At 38.2% G+C, this 21,200-nt stretch overlaps 1 protein-coding gene across 2 annotated transcripts; it reads right to left on the bottom strand.

The window, feature by feature from the left end:
• Positions 1-602: 602 nt before the first annotated feature.
• Positions 603-21,184, bottom strand: EIF2S1 (eukaryotic translation initiation factor 2 subunit alpha). Of its 2 annotated transcripts, none has more exons than XM_070797746.1 (8): positions 21,099-21,184; positions 16,168-16,409; positions 10,675-10,754; positions 8,813-8,964; positions 4,711-4,817; positions 2,988-3,085; positions 2,080-2,223; positions 603-1,146 (listed from the first exon to the last, which is right to left on the bottom strand). In XM_070797746.1, exons 2-8 carry the CDS (start codon positions 16,406-16,408, stop codon positions 1,021-1,023), a joined length of 948 nt encoding a protein of 315 aa, XP_070653847.1. In that variant the 5' UTR covers position 16,409; positions 21,099-21,184; the 3' UTR covers positions 603-1,020. The 2 variants fall into 2 exon arrangements, with proteins under 2 accessions (XP_070653847.1, XP_070653846.1); XM_070797745.1 differs by lacking the exon at positions 21,099-21,184 and adding an exon at positions 20,679-20,910.
• Positions 21,185-21,200: the final 16 nt, after the last annotated feature.

Genomic DNA, 21,200 nt, shown 5'->3' with positions numbered 1-21,200 from the left:
GGAAAAAAAAATTAAAAGTTGGGCAATGATACTCAAAATAACTAAATTTACAAAGCAGCATTTTTTTCTTAAAAAACAAAAACCCCAGAAAACTAAAGTTCAAAAACAAAAACAACCCCCCACCCATTACCAACTTGAATTACAAACTCAGGACAAGCAGCTTAGTACACCAACAAGGACCGGTGTGATAAATTCTCCTTCTGACCACATGTTGTCATCAGTCTCAAACAGGTAAAAGGCACTCAACTAATGTAATTCTTTAGTTACATTTTAAGGCTTTTTTCCCCTAGGAGTAAACTTTCACTAATTAAAATGCTCTCTAAATTCTCTTTATTAAAGGAGGGGTGGGTGGGGGGAGAGGGTGCCTGGCACACAGCACACGGCTCACGGGATCTCAGCTCCCTAACCAGGGATCAAACCCAGGCCCTCAGCTGTTAAAGCATGGAGTCCTGACCACTGGCAAAGTCTCTGTAAACCTTTTGAAAGGATCTGCTATACTTATCTTCTGGTCACCTGCCTTTAAATTACTACATTTCAAATAAAATGAAATTCTTAGGAATCATAATGCTTTTAACTGGTGATAATAAGGAAGAAACCTATGGTTAAATATCCCAGAAATTTATTTAATGTTTGCTTGATACATTTTATATAGAAAGGTTGGAACTATTCGCTTTGAGTGCCTCTGGTAAATCTCATGGAGGCACTAATCTACAAAGGGGTGCCAATCTGGAGATATCAGAAATGGAAATCATAAGCCCAATTTATGTCTCGTCTTGAAGATCTGTCTCTAGTGAAATCAGGCCACTCCCTTAAAAAACGCTCAAGGTGTTGGAGCTACTGTGTGAAAACAGCTAACATTTAGGAGGGCATTTCATGTTTTGGTCTGTTGGAACATTTAAATACTTAAAATAAAAAATATTCAGCTTTGAAGTTTCCAATACTGGAAAACTTTTAAGTCTAGGGTTTACAGCCAGGAAGGCTGCTTTGTGTTCCTTAAACTGGACTCTGTTTCCCACAAAGTTAATCTTCAGCTTTGGCTTCCATTTCTTCTGCATCATCATCTCCATCCACTTCTGCATTTTCTCTCTCAAGCCTCTCCAGCTGCCTTGCAAGTTCGGTCTCATCTGTATCTGTGACCACTTTGGGCTGTGGAAGCAGAGGCACAATTTCAATGTGAATGTAGTTAAACACACACAAATTCAGTTTCAATACTATTACTGCCTGGTATTTTAACTCTTATTCTGAGTGCTGAAATACTACCAATAAATTCCATGAGATAATAAAACTGAAAATATATATTGGCTGTATCTTTCAAACACACAAAAAGATGACCTATAAAAATACATCTTCTGGCTTCAAAATTTCTTCCACAGAAGAAATTTATTTTGAAAATTACATATGAAAATTTGGTTTTGTTCTTGTTGAGATGAGAAAAACATAGGACACTGTTGTAGTTCCTCATTCTGAAATCAAACTTCAAGCATTCTAAATTCTGCTGCTGCTGCTGCTAAGTCGCTTCAGTCGTGTCCAACTCTGTGCGACCCCATAGACGGCAGCCCACCAGGCTCCCCCGTCCCTGGGATTCTCAAGGCAAGAACACTGGAGTGGGTTGCCATTGCCTTCTCCAATTCATGAAAGTGAAAAGTGAAATGAAGTCGCTCAGTCGTGTCTGACTCTTAGTGACCCCATGGATTACAGCCTACCAGGCTCCTCCATCCATGGGATTTTCCAGGCAAGAGTACTGGAGTGGGGTGCCATTGCCTTCTCCGTTCTAAATTCTGACAATAATCAATCACTGCTTTCTTTTTTCAGTTATTTTCATTGTCTTTATTTTTTTCATTTTGGGGGATCAGTGACCACAGTCTTGAATAACCACCCCATGATAGTTCTTATTTACTTTTAAAACCCTTTTAGGAAATCGAGTCAATGACTATTTTATACTTAGAGGACTTGTAGTTTTAAACCTATCTCATGTTTTATAAGTCACTGATCAGATATTTTAGAAGACAAACCAGTTACATGATTGAAACGTCTTTAAAACTTTAATGACAAGGCAAAAAATCCCAGTATTGACCTCACCTCCATTTGAACATTGAAGACACCCCTCTTTTCCTCTATTTTTTCTTTTATAACAGCCATAGCTTGATTGAGGACAGAGAGGCCTTCTGTTCTCTCCAGGGTGGTTGTAGTCATTACATACCGAGGAGGAGCTATTAGATTAATCTAAGGAAGACAAAAATTCAATTATGAATGTACCTACAGACCACATAACAATTAGGATGTTTGAGAATCGTTTTGCTAATCTGCTGCTTTAAAAACAAATCATCCCAAAATTTACTCCCAATTCTGCAGCACAGCAATTTGAGGTAGTTTGTTAATGTAGCAGAAGCTAATTGAAGCTAACTGATACTATGATGTAACCCAGTAGTAGAAGCAGTCTGCTGCTGCTGCTGCTAAGTCGCTTCAGTCGTGTCCGACTCTGTGCGACCCCATAGGTGGCAGCCCACCAGGCTCCCCCGTCTCTGGGCTTGGATAATCTGTCTCTAAAATAAACAAAAAAGATTCCTATTTGGTTCTAAACTAAACCGATGGAAGAAATTCTTCTAAGTGATTCTGATTAACAGCCATCCAGTTAATTTTATTGCTAATCAAAGAGTCAGGCCAAACCTCCTTAAAACTGTGTGTGAATATAAGAGAATATATTGTCCTTTTCAAGATTCTATGAGCATAATGGGCACTGTGGCTACTTACTGTAAAGGAGGTTTAGCATAGCTGGTTCTTTGGCACTAAATACCAATAGGAATCTCTATCCATAGTGACAGTAGCAGTAGCTACAACAAAAGCCTACACATAATTTTAAACATTCCCTAGAAGTATCAAGAACCACTTTTAGTAACACTTGATATGAAATATGACCATTAAAAAATCTGGATTTAATTTGGATTAAGTGGATATTTCAGTAGGGAGGGAGAAAACAGGCTACTCACTTTGATGGGCATGGTTTCTGTAGAACAATTCAAACCCGCTCTCAGAGCTTCTTTTACGGCATCGATGCCTTCATAACCATAACAAGCCACTTCAATATCTAAAATTATAAAAATTCAAAAGCTTACTTCAAAATATGCAAATTTTTTTTAAGTTTAAAAAGAAATCAGAGATATGACAAATACATTAGTACTCAAATACTTATGAAAGCTTTCATTACCCTTTCAACTAGAAATCAACCCCAGCTATTAACTTTCATATTTAAAAATATCTGAACATGCAGTGATATCATATCTTCTCACCAACATCAAGCCCCTGAATGATGAAACCATAAAAAAGAGAAATTTAACAAACATTTTGAATTTGGGCTATATTTGGGTTGAAATCATAATTCCAACCCCTCTGTGCTTCAGTTCCTTATTTGTGAAATGGTTAGGAGGAGTGTGATGAAATCTGAATGAAATAATAACCACGGGGGCTTCCCTGGTAACTCTGGTCAAGGATCTGCCTGCCAATGCAGGAGCTGGGTTCGATCCCAGATCTAGGATGCCATGGAGCAACTAGACTGATGTGCCATCTGAGCCTGTGCTCAGGAGCTGCAACCACTGAAGCCCAAGCACCCTAGAGCCTTTGCCCTGCAACAAGAGAAGCCACCACAATGAGAAGTCCGTACACGGCAACTAGAGAAAAGCCTGCACAGCAACAAAGACCCAGCAAAGCCCCCCAAATAAATAAAATTATAAAAAACCAAAATAATGTAACTACAAATTGTCTAGAATAACAGCATACTCTGACCCAGCAATCCTACTTTTAAGAATTTGCCTTACAGAACACCTGTATAAATGGGTAAGTCTATGTGTATAAAGGTGTTAAAATGCAGTGTTTTTTGTAATGTAGTTAGTTGACCCTTAACAATACAGCCTTGAACTGCATGGTCTCCTTAACATGTTGATTTTTTTCAAACGTAAACACTAGAATACTACATGAACCACGGTAGTTGATTCTCAGATACAGAATCAGACACACAGGACTGACGAGGTTATATATGAATTTTCGAGTGTGCAGAGGGTGGGCAACCCTCTTATACATTGTTTAAGGGTCAACTACAGTAAAAAAGACTAGCCCAACCTGAACATTCATCAAGAGGAGACTGGCTGATATCAAGGTTTATTATTCTATGCAATATTACCTAACATTCAAAATGAGAATGATCCTCAAGTTCTACAGGGAAGGGCAGCCATAGGACACCAAATAGAAATAGCTAGTTGGAGAAAATGGTGCACACTATGATCCCATTCTTACGAAAACATAAAAACTTATATCTGAACATAAATAGCACACATTCCTATACAGCATAGGTATAGAAAAAAATGTCTGAAAGAATAGATCCCAAATTAACAGTGGTTAATCCAGAGGCATGGGAGGATATTACTGTACTGTCAGAATTTTAAAGCATGCACTAAAACAAAATAATCACTCCACCCAAAAAAAGGGCCAACTTAAGGTTAGCTGAGCTCATTTACTTGTGTCAATATATATGCATTTTATGATAACTCAGTAGAAGCAAAAATTACTTAATTTCTTTAGCTTTTCTTGCTGTGAAAAATAAACATTTAGAAACAGGTAGATGTTGATGTAGCAACATATTCTTTGGTGAGGGTCATTATTTAATAGCTTTTCTGGTACATGCAAAATATTTTAAACAGCATTTAAAAAATCATTTACCTGCTCGAATTTTGACAGCCTGGGGGGTCAAACGCCTATTAATATTGTTAATGAGTACTTCACGTTCATCTTCATTCAAATCTAAGCTATCCAAAATAGATGGGTCTCTGAAAGAAAACACACACAACAAAATGTCAAGGTTACTTTACTGATAATTAGGACACCAAACATAATATAACAGAATAATGTTTAAGAGCACAGCGTTTAGTGTCAGAATTAAGAGTTCAAATCTTAGCTTCACAATTTAATAGCTTTGTGCTTGGGGGCCTTTCTAGATCTGTTTCCAAATTTGTAAAACAGGAATAAAAACTGTGTATCTCACTGGACTGCAGAATTAAATGAGCTAATGCAACTGAAGTGCTTAGGCTTGTATGACAAAAAGAAAACACCCAAATGATCATTATTAAAAGGAAAATTTTAGAGATCTGACTAAAGCAAGCAATTTAATGTTTCCTATACAGGCATAACTTGAAGATATTGTGGGTTCGGTTCTAGACTACAATAAAGCACGTTTAGGAATAAAGTGAGTCACACGTTTGGCTTCTCAGTGCGTACAAAAGTTACGCCTATGCCATACTGTTGTTTTCTGTTAAAAATACTTCATTCCTAAAAAATGGTAACCATCATCTGAGTCTTCAGGGAGATGTAATCTTCTTGCAATAGTAACATCGAGGGATCACAGATCACAACAAAATATTGAAAAAGTTTGAAATATTGCAAGAATTCTCAAAATGTGACACAGAGACATGAAGTGAGCAAAGGCTGTTGGAAAACTGGCACCAACAGATTTGCTTGATGCAGGGATGCCACAAACCTTCAATCTGTAAAAAATGCAGTACTTGCGAAGTGCAGTAAAATGAATTCTGCTTATATATCTCACATCCCACTATAATTAAGCATATCCCTGTAATTAACAGTCCTTGCTTCAAGGAGCTCGAAAAGAACAAAAACATGGAGAAAAATTAAAAAAAAAAAAAAAAATAGAAGTGCATTTTTGCACTTCTGGGGTGAGGTGAGGAAGGTATCAGTGGGGTCAGGAAGGGCTTCATGAATGAGGTGGCATTTCATCTGACCCTTTTAAGTGCCACAAACAGGGACCAGTCTTGTTCACTGGCATGTTTGTTGAACAAATTAAAAAATGGAAAAAAAGAAATAATGACTAAAAGAATGGTAGGATTTTAACAAGACTATTTTAAGAAAATTCTGATATACTGATACTGAAAGACAAACCAACAGAAAAAAAAGAAAATGAGATGAACAGATGTTTCACAGAAGACAAATGGTCAATTAACGTATGAAAAGTGGTCAACTTCCACCAACAACCAGCAAAACGCAAACCCAAATAAGACACTATTGGACATCAATCTGCTTTGCAAAAAGAAAAGAAAAATCTGAGATGTATATCAAATGTTGATGAAGAGAAATAGAAACACTCATATAATTGCTAAAAGGACTATAAACTATAGAACCAATTTGGAGAAACTTTAACAAAACTAAGTAAATTTAAAGGTGCCTATAATCAGTCCCATGACTCAACAATTCTATTCCAAGGTATCCATCTAAGAAATTTCCAAATGTGTACACAGAGACATGTACATGTATTCACATAGCACTATTTGAAAAACAGGGGAGGATTACCTAAACATTTTTTAATAGAGGAACAAAAAAGGGGGCATGTTCTCACAAGTAAATACCATATAGAAATGAATATGAAGTAGGCATACATGTATCAATTTGGAGAAATTGATAGATTTATGAAATTTACAGTAACTGATAGATTACTGAAATTTACAGTAACAGCATCACAAGTAAAAATATAAAGTACTGAAAACCTGTCACAATGATAAAATAAATTTTGTTTTTTTGTTTAAACATTTTAAAACATAAAAAAGATTCTGTATGTACTTTTAATAATCTATTCACACATTTACATGTATCAATACCATAAATGATAATGACGTACACATAATTTCACAACAGTGGTTACCATTGTTGAGTGACCAAAATATCTTTGGAGGCAAAAAATATTGTTTCCAACTATCTCATAAATTTTAACTAAAAGGGAAAAAAAAAAAGAAGCACATGTGGCATCGAATTATGATTGAGTTAAATCTGGACAGTTGCAACATGGCTGATGAAAGAGAAGAACTTTAACGGTGATAAATGAAGATTAATTCACTAGGATGAATGTTAATTTGTTAAGAATTTTAATGCAGAGCAGTAATGGAGAAGGTGCAGGAGGCAGAAGCTGTAAGCAGGGCCAATGATGACAGCAAACCGAGGTGAGAGATGTTCTGACTGAGGAGCCCAAGACTAAAGGCAGGGAGGACAGAAATATAAAGCAGTGCTTGATGCCCAATAGCATAAACTCTGGATGGACCTAGAATGCTTGTGTTTGAATCCTGGCTCTACCATTTGGTAGCTGTGTGAACTTGGACAATTTAACCTCTGCCTCAATTCCCTCATTTATAAGATAGGAATAATAGCACTCACACCACAGGTGGTTGTGAGGATGACATATATGTTTGCTGTCATAATTATTACTCTTCTCACCTTTCCCACAATTTGACATAAAAAAAAATTAAGTCACATGAGGGGAGGGGGTAAGGTGGAAGGGATCTGGAGCCTCAGGTGAGTAGGCATGATGGAGGCTCTAACAGTTCAAAGTCCCACTTGGCCATTCTGAGGGCTGAAGAGACTAATCTCCCATGGCAGGACACGAGTTGGCAAGTAACGATGCAGTGGTGAGGCTGCTCATGAAGTATTAACATCTAGGAGTGGGAGGTGCAGAAGTAGAGACAGTAAGTACAGAGAACTTAAGAAGTCTGACTATTAAAAGGAGAGGACACAGTGCTTCCTACAGGAGAAAAGTAGAGGGCCGGTTGAAAAGTCTGTTTTTTAGTATAAATGGGAAAAATCTGAGCATGTTTTTATGTTGATAAAGCAAAATCAATAAAGAAAAAGGCTGAAGACTCAAGGGAGGGAATAACAGATGGAGATGATATTTCTCAGGAATAGCTGGGCACAGGGGTAAGATTAGTTTGAGAGCAGGAAGGACCCCAATTCCAGTGTGACAAGAGCATAGGAGGTAATGACAGGTGGGCAAGAGGTAAGTTGGATGAGATGGTGGAAGGAAACGGAGGTGATCCTGTGCAATGGCTTCTTTTTCAGGCAGTGAGCGCAGCAGGTGAGAGGGAGGGAAGAGGGATAGAGTGGGTATCTGGGGAAGTGTGGAGAAGTTCTGAAACAGCCAATCTAAGAATGGGAGGAAGAAGTGACCCAGAGCAAAGAGGGTGTGGGGCAGCAGTTAAGGCCCAGCTGAGGTTGGAGACCATGAATATGCGTGGCACCAACCTGTAAGACTGTGGTTGTTCCTAGCAGCACCCAGCATTCTGTAAGTGCAGAGAAGGCAGGAACATCGCTCCAAGGCTGGATGTAACAGAAGGAAAAACAGGGCAAAGCTCATGATATTGGCAAGAAAGTTATTGAAATGATGGACCATGGGTCTACGCTGAGTAAGAAAGAGAAGGCAAGAAAAGGTGAACAGACAGGGAGGAAAGAAAGGGTCTGGAATCAGAGCCTGATGTAAGAATTAAGACAACAGAGTAGGACAATGTGGCAGCTGGAAGGACAGGAGGCTGTGGTAAAAGAACAGAGTGTGTGAATTAAAGATTTTGGAGGAGCAAATCCTGGTGACAGTAAGACCCAGGGTGAGGTCATATGGGAAACTGGCTAACATGGCGTGGGCTGAAGGTCTAAGCAACTGAGGTAAAGAAAACAAGAGATTACAGTTTAAATGAAATGTCTATGCTGGCCCTGAAGTCACTGAGGACAATCACAAAACTTGGAGAGGAAAAGATTTAAGGCAATAGCGTCAGGATGGTTTAAAGAACTACCCAACTATGGTACACCAAATCATACAGGCTTAGCTTTAGAGGACTGGCCCATATCATGGGCCTTTTATACTGAAATATTTTAATCTAAATTTGACAAGGACTTACTACATGGATGTTGTGTTACTAAATGTTAGGCTCTCAACCTGTGTGCTAGGCCTAGCAGCTGTAATACCAAGGGAAAAGCAGAGCTAAGGAGGAGTTCTTACGAGACTGCGTGCTTAAATGCATCATAGGCACCATATCCGGGTCTCTTGTACTTGTCATCGAAGACCCAGGCAGTCCTCTGGAATAGGCTTTCCAGCTGCTCATCCTTGGTATATTCTAAGACCTCAGCAACATGACGAAGAATGCTGTAAACCTAGAAAAAAAAATGAAGAGCACAACAATTCAAAGATAAGAGATATACATTTTTTTTAAAAAGATATTTTTACATTTTAGAAGACAGCATATAAAAACAAACCTTTGGTTACTTTGATTAGAATAACTCCTTAACAACAAAAGATTACCATATGAAAACTTTTTTTCCCATAATTATTTCCTTTTCCATAACAATGAACTCAAGTGGGTGAACACATACAAACAGTGTAGCATTTATAGCCTAAGATCCAGAGCAAGTCAATTCTGGGACAAACCAACCTCTCTGAATATGTTTCCTCATTTAGAAAAGGGAGATACCAGTATCTCTCCTTTTTATTGTAGAGAGTTCTTACATGGATCAAATATAAGACATTAGGACTACTATTCCACGAGAGATGGGGGCTCGATCCCTGGACTGGGAAGATTCTCTGGATGTGGAAATGGCAATCTGCTCCAGTATTCTTGCCTGGAAAACTCCATGGACAAAGGAGCCTGGTGGGCTGCAGTCCATGGGGTTGCAGAGTCAGACACAAAACACACACACACACACACACACACCAACATGAGAGCATGTGGGCTGCAGTCCATGGGGTTGCAGAGTCAGACACAAAACACACACACACACACCCCCCCCAACATGAGAGCATACAACCAGGATGGAGATTTTAGTAATTCTTTTGCTCTGTTATCTTTTAACAATTATCCTTCAATCCTACCCATCTCCTACTCACTGCTGCCAATTTTTTTTTTCTAATCTCCTAAAAATAAAAGGCCTCAAAGAAGAGAAAGTGTATTAAGAAAGGTTTCATGTTAATTACACACAAAAACTGACCCAGGGAAGGTAATATCATTGGCTATTTCATTCTAACATCATCCCAATAAGATCTACTCACGTACTTATTTTACAATATTTTACAACAGCCTAGGGGAACAAACAAAATGGAAATTTCCTAGAGACGTGCTTCTCCAATTTGGACTTGGTGGGACTTGAAAGATTTGGGTAATGGTCTCATAGCTTTTGTATTTTTACTCTTTTACCAGGGTTAAGCAAGATTTAAAAAACCTTCTCTTCATTTAAACAGTGTTCTTGGCATTTTACCTTGAAGATAAAAACATACAGGGCAGAAGAGAACGAAAGACACAAAAGAAGGATAAAGAAAAGAGAAGCAATGGAAACTCCCAATAAGAACTGAAGATCTAGGGAATAAAGGAAAATCTGAATAGGACCAAAGAACAGAAAAATACAGGAAGATGAGAATGAAGAAATGACAATTCCTGCCTTATTAGTGCTTATTGTGGATAAGTAACAAATAACAGCAAAAATAAGAAAAAAAAGCTGGTTGTTTCTGTGATCCTTACCCCAGAAGAGTTGAAAGTCAAAACTTACATGTTATGACAGCCAAATCAGCTAAACTCACTCATAGTTAACATAAAAGAGCTTAAAAACACTAATGGTCTGGTACTGATCTGAGAACATTATTAGACTTCAGTGCTTTAACGTAGTAACATCATGAGACAACTGATGTTGTCTCACTAAAGTCACACTCTTTCAAAATGGAGTGTTCAAATTATTTTCCTATGAAGCACAGAACTGAAAATGGAAATACAGATACAGAAAATCTAGATTTTTGTTTCTGCCAGCAACATGCCATGTAGATTATTTATTAAACACATTTAACAGTGGACTAATTTGACTAAATAATCAACTTACAGTTTTGGATTTGGTAAATTTATCTTCACATTTGATTGCTTCCTCTGGTGAAACTCTTCTTTTTGACAAATCAATATATCCTATATGAGAAAAATTTGAAAACATTATCTCTGTCCAGGTATCAACAAATTACTGACAATTTTCACAACCATATTGCTGGGTTGGCATACCTACACTTATTTCCTACTTAAATTGTATCAATAAAAAAAACTGCATAAGAAGTACATGTATTATGAACGAGTATTATGTTTTAAAGTAAATTTTTGTCATCATGTAATGTTATCTTGGTGGAGGGAACTAATAATTTTAATTATCCATATGAGAGGTAAAACCATGTCTATTAAGCATCAGAGGATCAACTGTATCATGTTTTCTGTATTCTTGATGTTCTGACATTTGTGGCCTGGCTGACCAGGGAAGCCTCTGCTGCCCAGCACTAGCCAAGGGCTCAATGGGAGCCTTTCACATGGAAATCAGCCAACCCAGAGCCCACGTCCCCAGCCATCTCATCAAAGTTCCACACATCAGGCCAATACTCCCCCATGCCCTAAACCGACGTAGGGCCAGATACCAGACAACCAGAGATAGTGCCCGTGCACCAGGCACTGCCCATACTATTCAGATGAGCCAAGTGTAAACTGTTTACAACAACCTGCCTTGCCTTTCTCATGGAAACCTCAATACAGGCTCTGGCCTAAGGTTTCCCCTTGCTCTTCCTGCCTCCTGATCAAAACTGGTGCTTCCTCATCTGGCTTTGCACAGCATGCTGGGTCCCCATTTCCTGGGAAACTTTAGTAATAAAAATCTTCTTTCAATGGCATGGCCACTCCATGTCACCAGTCACCTTCATAAATGAAAGTCCCATGGGCACAAAATGAGACAAGAAGTTAAATGTATTTTAAAGAATTAAATGTTCCAAAGTTCACTGGAACACTATTTACAACAGCCAGGACATGAAATCAACCTAAATGCCCAACAATGGAGGAATGCATAAAGATGTGGTACATACACACAGTGGAGTATTAGTCATGGCTATCAGGGGATAAGATGGGGAGATAAACTGGAAGACCAGGACGACTGACATATATACACTACTACATATAACTATACTCAAAGCTCTATAATGGCTTACCCGGGAAAAGAATCTAAAAAAGACTGGATACATGTGTATGTATAACTAATTCACTTTGCTGCACACCTGAAACTGACACAACACTGTAAATCAACTCTACCTCAATAAAAATTAAAAAAAAAAAAAAGAATTAAAGAGAAAATGGTCTTTCACCTTTACCCACATATTAGGTTGCAAAAGTAATTGCAGTTTTGCACTGTAGAAATTTGCTAGAATACATTCTTAAATGTGGCTGTTATACATTATTTTAATGTGCAATTATTGCTTTATGTTTTTTGCTAATGAATTATTACTTGCTGTTTATTTCATATGTATTTATGTATTTTAGACTATGGAAATAGTCTATGGAAATGATATTAGACAAAAAAACAAATCTGAGTGATTTTCTTATTTGAGTTCAAAATGGGTCGTAAAGCACAGGAAACAAGCTGCAACATCAACAACACATTTGGCCCAGAAACTGCTAATGAACGTACAGTGCAGTGGTGGTTCAGAAGTTTTGCAAAGGAGACGAGTGCCTTGAAGATGAGAAGTGCAGTGGCTGGCCATCGGAAGTTGAGAACAACGGAGAGTATCACGGAAGCTGATCCTCTCAAAATTACACGAGAAGTTGCTGAAGAACTCAATGTCGACCATTCTACGATTATTTGGCATTTTTGAAGCAAATTGGAAAGGCGAAAAAGCTCAGTAAGTGGGTGCCTCAAGAACTCACCGCAAATCAAAAAAATAATCGTTTTGAAGTGTCATCTTCTTTTATTCTACACAACTACAACGAACCATTTCTCAGTTGGATTTTGTTGTGTGGCAAAAAGTAGATTTTATACAACAACCAGCAATGACCAGCTCAGTGGTTGGACTGAGAAGCTCCAAAGCATTTCTTAAAAGTCAAACTTGCACCAAAACTCATCATCACTGTCTGGTGGTCTGCTGCCAGTCTGATCCACTACAGCCTTCTGAATCCCAGTGAAACCATTACATCTAAGAAGTATGCTCAGCAAATCTATGAGTTGCACCGAAAGCTGCATCCCTGCAGCTGGCACTGTTCAACAGAAAGGGCCCAATTCTTCTCTGCAGCAATGCCTGACCACACGTTTGCACAACCAAAGCTTCCAAAGTTGAATGAATTGGGCTACGAAGTTTTGCCTCATCTGTCATATTCACCTGACCTTTTGCCAACTGGCTACCCGTTCTTCAAGACCTTGACAACTTTTTGCAGTCGACAACCAGCAGGAGGCAGAAAATGCTTTCCAAGAGTTCGTCAAATCCTGAAGCATGGATTTTTTTTGCTACAGGAACAAACCAACTTATTTCTCTTTTGCAAAAATGTATTGATTGTAATGGTTCCTATTTTGCTTAATAAAGATGTGTTTGAGCCTAGTTATAATGATTAAAAATTCAGGGTCTGAAACCATGCTTTTGCATCAACCTAATATCTTTTAGGCTAAACTACTTCCTTTACCATCTCTTATAATGCAGTTCTGTCTTGTAAGAAATTCCCCTAGTTTCTATTTACCTGATAATGTCTTCATTTGATTTTTATTGCTGAATATTTTCTTTAGAAACAGAATTCTGGTTTGATAGTTTTCTTTCAGTGTTTTACAGATGTCATTCAATGCTCTGACCTTCATTATTTCCAATAAAAGAATGCCACTGTAATTTGTATTACTGTTCTCCTGTAAATAACATCATTTTCCTTGGCTATTTTGAAGATTTTATTTTTCAATAGTTTGGTATTCCTAGATGTGGTCTTGGTATTTATTCTGCTTCAGGTTTGCTGAGCTTCTCTAATTTGTAAACATTTTTTCTCCCAGCAAATATGGAAACTTCTGGCCATGGTTTCTTCAAATGTATTTTCTGCTTTTTTCTTTCTCTTCTCTTCTTTTGGAATAAAGCTTTTGATTGTTAATAGGTTGCTCTTTTTTTCCTCTCAGTTCTTCAGATTGGTTCTTTTTAAATGAACTACCTTCAAATTTCAAGCCTTCTGTTATCTTTTATCTGATGTTAGCCTATGCATTGAATTTTTTAGATACTAAAAAAAATTTCATTTCTAGAAATTGTATTTAGTTCTTTATGTGAGTTTCTAATTTCTCCACTAAGATTTCTGCTCACTCACTACAAGTACATTTTCCTGATATCCTTGAGCAGTTAAAACATATTATTTAAAATGCTTATCTGCTAATTGCAACATCAGGGTCATCTCTAGGTTAGTCTCCACTGATTATCTTTTTCAAATGGGTCATATTTTCCTGTTCATTCAAATATTTAGTAATTCTGAATTGTATTCTGGACATTAAAAAAGATATGTGGCAGAGCTCTGAATTCCTTTAGGTTCCTCTTAAGGATACTGATTTTGTTGTTGTTGTTGTTCACTCTGCATGGCTTGTGGGATCTGAGTTCCCCAATCAGGGACTGAACCACCACCTGTGGCAGCAAAGGTAAAAGTCTTAACCACTGTACTGCCAGGGAACTCCCAAGGATACTCAATTTGTTTTAGCAGTTAACTTGTCTGAATTCAAAACTATACAGAGCTGTCTCCTCAGATGGAAAGCAAACAAAATTTGTTTAGATTTTTATCCTGTAGGGCTGCTTGCAGTGTAACCTCTACAAGTAGTTCAGAAGTCAGCTAGAGATTTGAGCAGAATTTTTATATATAAACTTAGGGGCTCTCTCTGTGTCTCTTTCTCTAATCCCTATCACTACTTTCCAATTGTTGTGGCTGTCCAGAACTCTTATCTCTGGCTCTCAAGTCATTAAGACTGAGGGTTTTCCTTTAGAATCTTCACTGCCCTGCTTGGTATATCATGGCACTCAGTCAAAAGGCTGTAAACCTTATCCAGTGCAGTTCCTGTCTTCCCAGTGTTAACTTGCCTTCAGTTTCAGCCTGCTTTTGGTTGCTCCCATTGTCTTTGGATAAAATTTACCACCCATTTAGATACTTGCTTAGGGTTGACAGCAGTTATGTTGAATGGCTTATCCAACAGGACTTAAAATTCTAGTATCAGAAATGGATCTCCTCTATAGGATCTTCTGCACTTTGCTTTTTTCTTATCTTATCATGGAGATCTTTTCATATCAGAATATTCAGATTTCATTCTGTAGAAAATTGCTTTGCCTGGCTGTGTCATGATTTATTTAACCACAATTTAGATTGTTGTTTCATGTTTTTAACTTACACTGTACAATGTTGTTATGAAAATACATTTTTACATCTAGCTACTGTACTTACACAAGTATACCCTTTCATTTTTTCTGACTGCAGTTGAAAATATATTTGATTCCGTTTTGTGTTATCTATTTCATGTAATAGGAAAGCAATATAAGCTAAGACACCAGCTGAGGTCCTACTAGGGCAGTGATTAAACACAATATTAAACGGAATAATCTCAGTCTTCAAATAGTTTAATAAATGGGGGCTAGGGAGAGTGCTACAAGTCATATCAAAACATTCAGAATAATCAATGTGCTAATGGTAGCACCTTTTAAGAGGTAATACAAGCTGTCTCCAAAGTTTATTATCTAAGATTATAATCAGAAAAAAAGTCAGTTACGTATAAAATCATTCGTTTGCGAAAGTATCAATTAACTAGATGGCTGAGGAGATTCAGAAAGACAAGTTCAGTCAGGGTGACTGACTAGTCTTTTAAGCACGATGGTAACTACGTGACTGAAACGAACACCTGACAAATTATAGAGACAGCTGAAACCAATGATCTTAACTATATTAACTGAAGACAAAACCTACTCATTGGTATCGTACAATGTATTTAGAAACTGTGTTCACAAAGGTGAAGACTTACATGGGGTCCAAAGAAGGGGCACCCAAAGAGTCGCGACTCAGCACAGTGTACACATGCACACACTCGTGCATACACACACACACACACACTCTGAATAAACAGCACAGTAAATAAATGGAATACCTATTCACCTCTGCCTGAAAGATCCGGAAGGACCATAGGATCTGGGGGTCACAGACATTCTGATTACCAGAGAGACAGACATTATTCAGTTCTAGATGTGTCTTTTTTAAAGACATAAAATATTCCTAAAATTCATTTACTTTTACAAAAGCTAGTTCTGGATAAACTAATTAACCACTACTAACTTAAAAGGTTTTGTTTAGATGGTTAATTGGCATCCTTCTCTAACAACTGTATGTAAAAGAGTTTAAGTACAAAAAGAGGCATTTTGTTTTTTTACTGCAGCAGGCAATGCACAAAAAATATATTTTAAAATAAGTTTAACTCAGAAAAATTTCAGATATAAATTATTTAACAAAAAATATTTATTCATTATTACATTTATATTTAATAAGTACATATAAATGATTAAAATAAAAATTAAATATTCTTCTCATTTACCTTTTTCTTTGTCCACTCTAATAACAACCACACATTCATTCCTGCCAATTCGGATGAGTTTGTTTATAGAACGGATACGCCTTCTTGACAACTCACTCAGAAGAATCATGCCTTCGATGTTGTTGTATTCCAGCAAGCTGACATAAGCGCCCATTTCAGCAATGGACCTTACATTCACCATCACTACATCTTCCACCTCAGGAAATTTGTGTTGATAAAATCTACAACTTAGACCCGGCATTCTGCAATTTAAACAAAAGAATCAAGTCAGTGTTCAGTTAAGGTCAACATAAAAATATCAATTTTTCACGTCTTGCCACTGGAAGAAGTTTTTAGTCTTCTCATCTCTTTAAACTTCTTAAATGGTGCTAGAAAACAGATGAATGTTTGGGAACCAAGCCTGAATTTTTATTTTGCTCCACATTTTTCTAAGACTTGCATGATTCTCTACAATTAGTTTCAAAGGAATCATAAAAAATAATGATCATTTATAAAGAGTAAAATATTATTTTAATACTTAATAACAAATGATAGGAAGCATCACTACTGTTATAAGTGAAAGTGAAAGTCACTCAGTCGTGTCCGACTCTTTGTGACCCCATGGACTATACAATCTGTGGAATTCTCCAGGCCAGAATACTGGAGTGGGTAGCCTTTCCCTTCTCCAGGGGATCCTCCCAACCCAGGGATCAAATCCAGGTCTCCCACATTGCAGGTGGGTTCTTTACCAGCTGAGCCACAAGCGAAACCTACTGTTAAAAACCTATCAGCAAAACTAAAGCTACTCTTCCTCCAAGTCGGCTAAGACTGATTACCACCATATAAAGGGAAGAGTTTTCCAACAAATTAAATCTTAACCCTAACCACACATCAAATGATATACTCTATCATTTGTTGTTCAGTCACCAAGTCATGTCCGGCTCTGCAACCCCATGAACTGCAGCGTGCCAGGCTTCCCTGTCCTTCACCATCTCCTGGAGTCTGCTCAAACTCACATCCATTGAGTCGGAGATGCCATCCAACCATCTCATTCTCTGCTGTTGACACACACAACTCTATCATTTATTTTAGGCAGAATTATACATGTCACAACAAAAACTAAAGATTAATCACAAAACATACTACATTTAACTAAAACGTATCCTTCTTAATTTTTTTCCTCCTAAACATGAATTCACAACTACTATAATTTTTAGCTTCCACTTTTCCCATTACTTCCAAATAATCTTCTCTCTTGTTGAACAGGTATACTCAACCCCGAGAATCCTTTAGTAGATATCCCCACTACTATAAAGTTCAAGTTTCTCTTAATCTCCACACACTAAATCTATTTAGAACTATTCCTTTTGATCCACCCAACCTACTTTAAACATGGCTCCTTTTATGACCCACAAGCCTAAAATCATTCCATGAATAGAAATATATTTTTAAAAGGAAGCTCTCAAATTAATCTTTGTTGGTAATTTTCATGTTTTTCTGGTAACCTTAACTAATTTACTATTGTTAAAGCTCAGAATATAGGCAATAATAAGATCCCAAGTCCTATGAAAAATTTGTGAAAATTTATGTACTAACTTACCTTTTTTTCTTATTAATTGGGTAACAGGGCCACATTACCTGTCTCAAAGATAAAACACCTACACCCAGCTCATAGAACCCCAGGGTTCTGCTGCAGGGCAGTTTCAGAACTGCTAACTGCACCAACATATATCTTCCTAGTGGCTTACCCACTGACTTATACATTTTTCTGCTCCCCACAGGGTCCTATATAATCCGACCACTGCCTATCTTCCTGAAGTACCACTTTCCTTATAGTCTTCCCCATTTTATAGATGAAAAATATGAAGCATGGGTTAAGCATCTTGTTCTGTCATATACTGTTAACAAGTGAATTTGAACCTGTAACGTTTGAATCCATAGTTAGTGTTTTATTCATTAGGCTGTATTTTCTCCTAACATTATTGGTAAATACATGACAATTAGAAATACCTTAAACAAAAAGCACTATCAGTGTACACATTCAGTGCTAGAACATAATAAATTTTAGTATTAATATCGGGGCTTCCCTGGTGGCTCAGATGGTAAAGAATCTGCCTGCAATGCAGGAAAACCAGGTTCAATCCATTGATCGGGATTATCCCCTGGAGAAGGGAATGGCAACCCACTCTAGTATCCTTGCCTGGAAAATTCCATGGACAGAGGAGCCTGGCAGGCTACAGTCCATGGGGTCGCCAAGTCTGACACAACAAGTTGTCAGACTCACACACATAAAATTTTTATTATTAACCTATCCTATTTAATAAAAAATAAACTGTATATAACAGTGGTAGAGAAATATTTCTCTTTGAAGCTTGACAAAATAGGGATTTAGCAAATAAAGGGAAGTAGACATACAATGGTCAGAATTACCCACCAAGAAAAGAGCTGAGCTGGTTGGTTCATTTTTAAACAGGGCTTTTTTTTCTCTTGGACAACTGTTCTCAAATATCTGTAGGTAAAGCACTAAAACTTGAGAGCTAAAAATGTTTCATACTGGGTATAAAAATGAACATCATGGAAAGGTGTGAAACATTTCAAGAGATTTAACAAGCACCAAGTTTCTTCAAATAGTAAAGCCGATACGTTTGGAGAAGCAAGACCTAAATTGATTGTAAAAGAACACAGGCAATAGTGTAAAAGAATTCTGAAGAGTGATATGAATGCCACTGCTTCAGAAGGCGCAAATCTCTTTGCAAAAGATAATGTAAATAAAGGAATGCTGCTGGTGCTATGTCATTCACAGTGAAAGATAGTAGATAAGCACAAAAAACAATCTACGACTTTGCTCTCCTACATACTAACTGTGGCTTAGGAATACTGATGTATTCCCATTAACTGTAGCTTCTAATGTGTGCCATGTACTTCACAGGTTTGTGGAGGACATCAAATGAAATAATATACAGGTGAAAAGAGTTGGAAAGTGTAATGCTATACAAATGTAAGATATTAAAAGGCAAAGGAAATATCATTTCCATTTTGCAACTTAATTCATTAAACAATTATTTTTATTATTAAAATAAGTACTAAGTGATTTCCTCAAAGACAAATGCTTACTAAGTACAACAGGAGCTAAAACCAGGTCATATGACACTAAATTCAGAGTTTAACCCACAAAGCCTCAATATGTCAGAGTACTACAATACAGTATGTGTTCTCCAGAAAAGAATCTTTCAAAATACAACTGAGCTCCAAGCTAATTTCAAACACCCTGCACCGTCAGTAATTTTGCCTGGTCAAATGGTAGGCAGGAGTACTTAAATCACTGCGTGCTCCAGTCGCCATCGTGGATACAGGAAGTCCACACTCCCTTCCAAAGCAAAGCATGATGTGACAGAGGCAACTCCTGTGGCAATACTAATTCGGCTCTAACACTTCTCAGTTATGCTCTCTGAATGCTCGCCTTTAGTACAGAAGTGCTAAACAAACAAAGCTTTTCAATTATTTCACTGTAGTTGAAAAAGGAAGCAACAATCTCTAAAACTGCGCATCTTCCTGAGATCTTTTGAGAACCAGAAACTCTCATTTGGCATCCGATCAACTAAGAACAGGCACTAAAGCTTTATGTAATTCCAAACTGCTGAAAGACACGGAGTTACAAGATTTTTTTTCCCCCTTGAGTAACAACTTCAATAGGAAGAAAAACCAAGACTTCTTTGCTACACCTTTTCCCCAAGAAACAATGTTTCTTGTTTAATGAAAATTAAAGTAGACTAAGTCTGGGTAGTTAATAAAAGAGACCTAAAATTTCCGTATCTTGTGTTTTTCAGTTCTGCTTAACCGTAAGACCACAGCGCTTAATTCTACAAGTCTATTCTCATCGGTGCTGAAAATACGGCAAAATGATACGAAGAATAAACTCTTCAGTAGTATCTTTTAGTTTCGTCTTAAGGACTGACTCATTCTACAGAAACGCCCAACTCCAGCGACAGGGTAACAAGAGCTTCGATTTTTTAATATTAGTGGTCAGGTTAACAAACTCTTCTTGGATCTTTTTTTTAACTCAACTCTTGTCAAAATCGTGGCCCAATCCACAGGTTCCTTGAAGTGTCCTGTCTGGTCACCATTGAGAGGTAGTATTTGCCGGGGCGGAAGAAGAAGGGAAAAGAAAAAAGGATGGAATTCTCAGGCCTAGAGACAGCAAAGTGCTCAGCGTCCTGGGGCGGGGTGTCACGGCGTTCTCCCCAGGCCGTCCCACCTCAAGACACCCCCCACTATCACCATGTTGACGAAGCTGTCCCATCACTTGGCCCACTTGCCTTCGCGAGATTCCTCCGTCAGTACCACGACACCTCTGCTACACGGGGAGCCGACACGCAGCCGGCGGGTGGCGGCAGTCATGTCCAGACACTTCCCGCGCGGGGACGGGAAAAGGAGGGGGTGTTAGCCCCGGGGCCTACACTCTACCGACCACCCACGTCCCTAGACACAATCAAAGTGAATTCCTGGAGAAACAGATCAGAGAGACTAGTCACCTGAGGTATGTGTGTGAATCCCACAACAAGGTCCCACGCCACGCTCCTCTGTCGGAGAGATCAGGTTCGATCAGCCCTCAGCAGCCGCCGACTCTCCTCAGCGTGCGCTTCGCTTGACCACACTGCGCATGCGGAACCAGCTCGCAGCACGCAGGCGCCCACGGGAGAGGGACCTTTCTTCGTCACTGACCATAGAGTCCAGGTCCTCCGAGGACAAATAATATGGACCTTAGGAGGACCTGAAAAGTACGTTTTCTCGTTATCTTTAGCTTTCTCTAAGTAATCGTCAAGGCGCAGGTAAAAGGGAAAACTGATTCCTTGTCCCTAAAGCATAAATCCTCGCTGGAACCTTCAGTCAATCAGGAGGTGGCGCTGTGACCAAAGATGAAAACTGGAGGAAGAGAAGGAGCATACTCTTACCTGTTCTTTCGCTTGGCGCGTGCAGAACCGAGCGCAACAGCCTGGGAGGTGGAAGGGGAGGGGCTAGAAGGCGACCCGGAAATGAGGGGGCGATTCCGGGGT

This window comes from Bos indicus, chromosome 10, assembly GCF_029378745.1.
Source record: "Bos indicus isolate NIAB-ARS_2022 breed Sahiwal x Tharparkar chromosome 10, NIAB-ARS_B.indTharparkar_mat_pri_1.0, whole genome shotgun sequence".
NCBI classification, from domain to species: Eukaryota; Metazoa; Chordata; class Mammalia; order Artiodactyla; family Bovidae; genus Bos; species Bos indicus.
This window is presented reverse-complemented; position numbering and strand designations above follow the sequence as displayed.

Excerpts from the sequence above, each read along its gene's own strand:
- EIF2S1 (XM_070797746.1), bottom strand. The coding sequence starts at position 16,408 with ATGCCGGGTCTAAGTTGTAGATTTTATCAACACAAATTTCCTGAGGTG. Across the intron at positions 4,818-8,812 it reads GCATTTAAGCACGCAGTCTC|AGACCCATCTATTTTGGATA; the intron begins GTAAGAACTCCT and ends GTTTTCTTTCAG. Across the intron at positions 1,147-2,079 it reads TCTTCAATGTTCAAATGGAG|CCCAAAGTGGTCACAGATAC; the intron begins GTGAGGTCAATA and ends CTGCTTCCACAG.